At 31.2% G+C, this 9009-nt stretch overlaps 1 protein-coding gene across 1 annotated transcript; it reads left to right on the top strand.

The window, feature by feature from the left end:
- Window positions 1–5485: 5485 nt before the first annotated feature.
- On the top strand, window positions 5486–8695 carry LOC129299726 (subtilisin-like protease Glyma18g48580; the record flags this gene model as incomplete). The annotated part of the gene is given in 9 exon segments (XM_054938186.1): window positions 5486–5579; window positions 5744–5853; window positions 5974–6071; window positions 6165–6329; window positions 7907–8033; window positions 8151–8303; window positions 8305–8348; window positions 8351–8628; window positions 8630–8695. Coding segments are annotated over 9 exon segments (1128 nt in total), but the record flags the coding sequence as incomplete, so codon positions are not given.
- Between the last annotated feature and the right edge of the window lie 314 nt (window positions 8696–9009).

The following is a 9009-nucleotide window of genomic DNA, read 5'->3' as shown; positions in this document are numbered from 1 at the left end:
AGTGGTGGTGGTGGTGGTAGTGGTAGTGGTGGTGGCAGTAGTGGTAGTGGTAGTAGTAGCATTTACAACAAAATGAAATATTAAACCAAACTACTAAAATAATCTTTAAAACACCAAAATATAAAGAATTATCAACCCTAAGTTTTAAACCCTAAATCCATACATACGTACGTACGTACGTGTCAAGTGGATCAATAACTGTACGTAGGTATTGTTAGTTGCTGAATTATTCATGTAAATTAATAATCTAAAGAAATCTCTCAAGTTTTGTTTCATAAAAATTTAAAACTAACAAGTGGATGAAGTTTAAAATAAGCTATGATCACAATTATTTCCCACCGGAGAGCATATCTTCTTTTAAGATGATAGGTGGGACAATATGTGCTCCAAGCTAGAACTGGCTACATTTTTTCAGCCATGTCATTTTTCATACACACACATATATAATAATATTTCTTTATCTTTTAAACATTTAGCTCTCCATTTTCCAAATTACTGCTTTTTCCCTATACATAAAAAGTTGATCATCTGGTCCACAAAAACAACGATTTAACTTTCCAAGAAGGGAAATTTCATCATGTTTTATCGAACATATAGTACACATAAAGTCATATTGTCATAATATTCGTTTCACATCTGACATCTTTAGAACATTAGACTTTAGCCTTACAAATTATTATCGGGAAATGTGCTTGCAGATAATAATTACAAGGAAATAAAGCAAAAAGCGGAAAAAAAAAAAGATAATTCATTAAACTTTCCAGCTCAGTACTGGCAAGTAAATTATCTTACTTTGAAAAACAATCACAAAGAATGAGATTCTTTCCAAAATTGTATAAGCATTATTCTCATTAGTTGGCATGGAATTAGACTATTTTAATGGTAATATAAGAGATTTATAGTAATAACACTGTAACAGAGTTGAGTGGAGTAAGTTTCCTTTAAATAATAAGCTCTCATTATTGGATAGTAATATAAACATGTTTAAATATTATGATGAATGAAAAAGAAATTACTATGGTAAGAATCCCTCTCATTTAGAGCTCAATGCCTTTTGAATTCAAATTATTGAATAGTGTATTGTGATTTTCTTTTCTCTTCCAAGGTATCAGGAGTGGTGGGAAAAGGGGTGGTTTTTTAAATAAGTCCCAGAAGTTTTTAAGAATGAAAAAAAAGCTCTGTTTATTTATAGTGTGATGACTTATTGTTCGGTTATAGTTTTTACCATTATTTCTTAAATTAATATTTTAAAGGCTTTTTAATAATTGATTCGGTTTTCAGTACCTTGCTAAGATGTTGAATTTACATAAATCCCACTTAGTAAATTACTCTCCTAGTTAATTATGATGGAGGTATGGAGTTTAATTTATAGATAAGTTAAGAGTTAAGGCTTTAAAAAAAATCAAGCAATGACTTATCAAAATTTCTTAATCAAAGTGAATCAGTTAACTAATAACTCCTTTGCCTCCCCCCCAAAAAAAAAAAAAAAAAAACTAACTTCTACATTATTAAGGTTTTCCTGGCCCCCCCCCCAAAAAAAAAAAAAAAAACTCCTACATTATTAAACTAGATAAGCGGATACCATTATCCGTGCATTATATATAGAGTTAAATATTAAGCTTTATTTATAAAAAAGAATAATAAACTTTAATTTATTGCTCATTGCTTAGAATATTGGAACTTGGTATCATATTTAATTTAATTATCTACTAAGATATTGATGTACTGATCATGACTTATGACCAATAACACAAGTTAATGATAGAATGTAATTGATTTTTCCCATAAAATGATAAAATATTCTACTTGAGAAAAATGGGTAAATGAATTTTGGGATCTTACAAGTTAAAAGAGAATAATGACAATTAACGATATTCACTTTGAAATGATATGATGAAACTCAATTAGAAATTATATAAACTCAGTTAATAGCTTTTTGCAATGTTAATTATCAAAATAAAAAGTTATGCATTTTATAAAGTAAGAGAAGCGATGCTAATTATTAATTAAAACAAAAGAAAGGAATGAAGGAAACACTACACACGCACTTTAGACTATAAAGCAACGGATATAATTAGTTATTGATTCGGGATTATACTTTTCACACTTCTTACATGAACCATTCTTTTTTGGTAAGATGCATAAACCATTCTTTTGATTTGATGTGCAATAAAACTGTTCTGTGACTGTGATGCACGAAATCTCTATCGTCATTATACCTTCGTAACGAGGTTGCCTTTTCTAAAGAGATCATTATTATAGATTAATTTATAATAACGTGTCATCGTTCAAAATAACTCTATACTATGCATACAGTTGTACTTAATATTATAGTAACATCCCTTGGCTCAAAAGAAAGTTAGAATCTCTGTCTTGATATCTTTGTAACATTTTACATAACTATCTGATGTATGTTGCTGCTATAAGATTTTGTTTTTCAAACAGCAAAGGTTCTTCAATAATTAATTTAATTCAAATAATAATTTTACTAGTATATCCTCATAGTAATAATTAAATGACCAATCTCATTGCAAATTAGGGAATAAGAGTAGTGTTGAACGGCTAGAAATCATAATCTCTTTGGTAAGTTAAAGGGAAAGATTTATATAGTTAACCTTATAAACTTAAAATGTTTGTTTTCAGTTAAATCAAGACATGTAGACTTTTTAATAAACTATTTATTTTATAACAAATTTTTATTATTAATAGTATTAATATATTAAAATTCACTTGTTTTGATTTGATTAAATAAAATTATATTAAGTATATAATGCTAAATTCATAAGTTTTATTTTAATTTAAATTGTCTGTTTTCCTTTATACACACACACACACAAATTTCATTTGCAAATTAATGGTTAAAAATTTGCAAATCAAGAAATACGTGCATAAAATTGTTAGAAATCATTAAATCTATTCCTATTCTTTCGTAAATAGATGAATTTCACTTGCAAATTAGTAGTCACAAAGTTTCAAATTAGGGAATATGAGTGTTAAACCATGAGAAATCATAACATCTTTAACAAGTTTTTTTAAAATAAAAATATCAAATATATTAAAAAAATAAAAAAGATAATTTATAACAATATAGGTTTTTGGACCAAGCCTAGATGAGAGGAACAAAATGTAGCAATTACAAGAAATTAAAGAATCTATATCATAATTAAGGACATTTGAGATCAAAGATCTTTGCTAATGATTAACATCTTTACCAAGTTAATTTTTTTTCCTTTTCTTTTACAAATAAACAAATTTTACTAGCAAATTTGTAATTACTAAGTTGCAAATCAAGAGATAAGAGTATCAAATCATTGAAAAGACCTTTCATTCTTATTTTAATATTTTCAAATCTTTTTGTCCTAATATTAAAGTAATTCAATCTTTTATTCCATAAATACCATTCCTCCTCAAAAAATTTAAGTCTCACTCATCGAATCCAATTAATGATGATTGTTGGTACATATATCATTCTTTTGATTTGCTACGTGCATATGAAATAAGGTTTATCATAATATTGCAAGCGATACACCAAATTTCAATATCATCTTGAACTCGGAACGAGGTTGCTTTTTCTAAAGTGAGGTGTTATTACACATTAATTATTATAAAATGTAGCCATATTCAAAATAAATTTATATGATAACATCTCTTTTGAGCATATTGTAATGACATAAACATCTTAATTAACAACAAATACTACCACAATTTAATAATAAAATTTTTAAAATGTAGTAAATGACGATAAATGAATCTAAAATCTTATTGAAAAGTGTTAGCTAGGCATTTTTTAGCCTGATCTGTGAATTGAATTCTTTTATTATTTTTACGATAAATATTCCCGAGGACAAAAGCTTACTGAAAGATCCAACAATGAAATATTATAACATTTAGTGGCCGTAGCTGAGTTGAATAGGAATAAGGAATTCAACACGATTTAAGGAAGGTTTGTGTTGAATTTTTAGAGGGAAAAATCATGTTAGAAAAGTTTCCTCTGAATTAATTAAACTTAACCTAATCACTGAAGTTGGCATGCAAACCAAAGCTTAAAGAAAGGAACCAAATGAAGAATCAGAGGACAAATTATAAATAATAACTGAATCGTGAAAGAACAACAGCTTAGGATAAGAGCAATTCCATTCTTTGCTTCTCCAATGTAGCAAATTTATGCTGTGAATTTTTAAATTATTATTTTTAATTATTCATTTTTTCAAAAAGACATAGAATATAGGACAAAGAAAGTTTCTTAACCTTAATTTGTGTTTAGACCAATCAGATACCTTCTGGGTCGTGAAAATACAATCACATGCATGGACATCCAATGAACAAAGGAACAAGTTAAATAGGTGCTTTTATAAAGCTATTGAATGCCAAGTGATTTTTAATATAAACCAAACAAAAGAAGAAAAGAAGAAGAAAGAAAGAAAGAACGGAGGGCAATGATTAAGAGATATATAATTGTAATTAAAGACCAGATGGTCACGTTTCGATGAAAAGGTTTAACATATCCAAACTAGATACTAGATCATTTTGTTCTCTGGTCCTTTATTAATTATTGCTACTATATTTTTCCAGGATCGATTTTATTGCACCACCGACTCACTTTATGTTGATGATGAAACATAATAGAATTTAGAAGTTAAATATTATGAATGATTGTCCCATCTTTGGTTTATCCGTTTGAACCAGCTGGCCGGTTCACAAATTCCCTCCTGCATAGCGCCTTCATTTCATTTTGCACTGAATTATAACTATAACTCTCGTTGGATCAAAAGCCAACGAATTAGATCCCAAATAAAAGAAGATTACTTTATTTTTCAACAAAAGAGAATCTAAATGTTGTCCACATGCACAGTGATAATCATCATGTTTTTGCAAACTAGATTATGACATTGTGTGTGAAGTCGAGTTTTAAATAGTGAATTGTATTATTTGTAAGTTATAAATAATGTGTGTTTTTTTATAGATGGAGAATTGAGAATTTTGATAAAATTTGATGGAAAAGAAACGAGTTCATTTCGTCTTCTATGATTCCATGTTTTACGGAGCCCTTGAAAACCATGAGCATCCGAAGCAGGTTATTCGTCATTCCAGTAAAAGGAAAAAAAATTGGTCAAAAAAATATTCCGAAAAAAGGAGGGAAAGAAATTAAAGCAAAGAAACAGCTATATTGGTTACCAACAACAAGGCTTCAACGTGGAAGGAATTATACCACCTTAATTAGAGATCTTGATTTTGAATTCTGAAAATGTAGCAGCGTTTGATGGTAAAAGTTTCTGCCAGAAAGGATATCGACCCAACCTGACCCCGATTAGACAAAGCTGCTGGCTTTGAGGCGTTGCATAACTTATTAAAAAGAAAAAATTATTCTCTTCCAAAAAAGTAGAGAGGACGGCACAGCTTTATATATATGTATACATACATACATACATACATATATATATATAAGACAAACACCTCCAATTCTCTTGTTGCACACCTCCCAAACCTCAAACATGATGGCTTCTTCCATTGTCCCTCTTCTTCTTTCATCATTCCTTCTTTCCACTTCCTTTCTTCAACCTGCTCATGCCATGAGAAAGGCAAGCACATTTTGCTTCTTCACTACTCACTTCGAGTTTCTGATCATGAAACTTGTCATCTAATCAAGCATGTTTGTTTCACTTATTAATCTTTGGTTTCTTATTGTGTTTTGCAGTCTTACATTGTATATTATTAATCTTTGGTTTCTCATTGTGTTTTGCAGTCTTACATTGTATACTTTGGATCACATTCTCATGGCCCAGACCCTTCCTCTGCTGATATGGAATCTGCCACGAATTCCCATTATGATTTTCTGGGCTCCTTCTTGGGAAGGTATAGAATTAAATCCATGATCCTTCTGTTCAAAATGATACCAGGAAGAAGCTATAGAATCTGATTCTGATGAATTTAACTCTGTGTGTGTGTGTGCTTGTATGCTTCTTTGACAGACAGCCATGAGAAGGCCAAAGAAGCTATCATTTACTCTTATAATAGACACATAAATGGGTTTGCTGCATTGCTTGAAGACGAAGTAGCTACAGAGATCAAAAGTGAGTGAATTGTTCAGTTTTGTATGATCAGTTCATCAGACTTTGTTTGCATTGATTGTGATTAATTAGATAGTGTTTCTGGAATTGGTACAGAAAAGCCAAATGTAGTGTCAGTGTTCTTGAGCAAAATGCATACACTTCACACAACAAGATCGTGGGAGTTTCTGGGTCAAGAAAGAAAAGGAAGAGTTAGAGCAGACTCAGCTTGGATCAAGGGAAGATTTGGTCAAAATTCAATCATCGGTGTCATTGATACTGGTAATTATATTACCTTCATTTTGTCTGTTTGATTTTCATTCGGAGAACTGTTAAGCGAAAAGCTACGGGACTGGGTTCCCCCAGAAAGTGGGGCCCACATACCCCACATGCTTGTCACATTTTTCTTATAGGAAGTGTAGAGCCGGGGAATGGGGAGCAGTTGTCGTTTTTTCGAAACTCTACCTTCATTTAAAAGGTTTAAAGTTAGATCCATAAGCCCGTTTTGTTTATTTTAAAAAATCAAATAAAATTCAATGTTATAGTTTAATAATAAAATAAAAAAATAAATACAGATAATCATCGATTCATAATCTATTTTCTAAAAAATAAATCACAATTTAAAATAACTCCAAAAAGGAAAGTAGAAAGAATTATCATCCACCTTAATATAATACAGTAGGAAAATGAATAATCTGTCAATGTATGTCCGTTAAAAGTAGAACTGTTGCTTGCAAAACATTGATAACTGCAGCAGAAGTACATATATGCTGCATAGAACTGAGGAAATTTTCCATTTGGACCGCCCAAAGCTTCTTGCCACTTATCAATCAAATAACGGCAACCGTTGCGATAATATCTTTTAATTTAAGGTTATACACTATATGAAGCCAGACGAAATAGTAATCTGTCCTTAATATATAGGGCAACAAGTACAGATATCTTTGAAGAACTGAATCCGATGACACTAAAGTGAATCAAAATTAATCCTACATCACCAAGTAACTTGATTATAACGGGCAACAAGGAACAAACTCAGATAGTCTTATTTAATGTAAGGTGAAAAAACAAATTAAAAGAGACTTGGTGAGTTGCCTGATTTTACTTTTTCATGGCCTAATACATTTAGAGGCTTGATTACTCTCCAAAAATTTTGATTTTTTTAAGTTCAAACTTTTATAAAAACAAGCCGCCCATCAAGCCTGAGCCATATTGCCGGCTCTAAGAAAATGTCCTATTAATTTTGTGTGTTTGTTTGAGACACACACACACCCCTCTTGTCCTAATCACACATTTTAGTTATTTACAAGTTACTTTTAGCATATTTTGTTAGCATGAAAGAAAACATTTAACCTCTTTAATTCTTTCTTAAAATTTAATAAATTTTCACCTCTACTCCTACTAAAAGAAATTTTAATAATTTTTTGACATTTAATAAAGATAAAAAAGTAAAGATGAACATAGAAATTAGAGAAATGACCTATAAATAAGATTAAAATTAATTTTATCGCTATACAATATAAAATAGGACCAGAGGAGTATGTGACAAAGTTAATTAACTTCTCAATTATTAAGAATATCATTAATATCTTTAATTTGTAAAAATAAAATGTTTACTTTTAAATTTTACCGTTGACTAAAATTATGGGTCACAATAAATTGTGTCTAGGAATTACACGTTTGCCACCTACTTGTTGCAATTATTAAGGGTTAATATTTAAAAAAAAAAAACTACTACATCTTTGCCTTATGTTTAATTAGGACCAAATAGGGTTTTAAAAATTTCCTCTATAATTCAGAGGAGAGGGAGTATATGTTTATGTGTATTGGTTAATTATTACACTATGTTTTTTAAATAGGTGTTTGGCCTGAATCCAAGAGCTTCAACGACAGAGGATATGGCCCTGTTCCCTCAAAGTGGCAAGGAGGTTCCACTTGTCAGATTCACAATTTGCCTCGCCGTTCTAACAGAACTCTCTGCAACAGGTTATATATCATTGATCAATCTCTGATTATCTATTTCCCTCTAATTCTCAATATTTTTTTTATTCAATCTCTGCTTACACTCAATGTATTACGCACACACAAATGAACGTGAATCAGGAAGCTCCTAGCAGCAAAAATCTTCCTCAACGGTTACGAGGCTGACGTTGGCCCAATCGACCCATTACATCATCGTAGTGCACGTGACATTGTAGGACACGGTACTCACACTGCATCAACTGCTGTCGGCAACTTCGTTCGAAACGCAAGTGTGCTCAACAGGTAATGGCACGGCCAAGGGTGGGTCCCCCAGGGCTCGATTGCAGTCTATAAAGCTTGCTGGGATCCATTGGAAGGAGCAGGGTGTCATGATGCAGATTTGCTTTCTGCATTTGACCAAGCCATTAGTGATAATGTTGATGTGATATCTGTTTCTATTGGTGGGAATCAGCACTATCCAGAAGATTTGTTATCTGATGGCATCTCCATTGGAGCCTTCCATGCAGTTTCCAAAAGTATAGTTGTAGTTTGCTCCGCAGGTAATGAAGGGCCAGAACCTGAAACTGTCAAGAATGTCGCACCTTGGACCTTCACTATTTGCTGCTAGCTCCATTGATAGAGACTTCAGTGATAACATCACTCTCGGCAATGGCCAACGCATCCAGGTATGAAACATCCCAAAAGTAGCTATCACTTGTCAACAACAGAAAAAAAATTGTGACTAAATTTGTAACAGAAGTTTTTCATGGCGTGAAATTCAAGTCCATCACAGAATATACATGTTGAAAAATTCGTCACAAACAATTCGTACCGTACTCCTTAGCAATTGTATTTATTTACTATATTTATGTTTTTGTTGTATTACTTTTTGGATTTGGGATGTCGACTGTCCGCTTATAAATACAATTGATGCTCCAAATCTCAGCTCTTCGTTTAGGAGAATTAGATAAAAATTCTCTGTCCATAAGTTGAAATAAAG

Source organism: Prosopis cineraria, unplaced genomic scaffold (genome assembly GCF_029017545.1).
Source record: "Prosopis cineraria cultivar Desert tree isolate PC_DT_omini unplaced genomic scaffold, ASM2901754v1 PC1273, whole genome shotgun sequence".
NCBI lineage: Eukaryota > Viridiplantae > Streptophyta > Magnoliopsida > Fabales > Fabaceae > Prosopis > Prosopis cineraria.
Note: the sequence above shows the minus strand (reverse complement) of the source record. Positions and strands in the feature narration are given on the sequence as shown.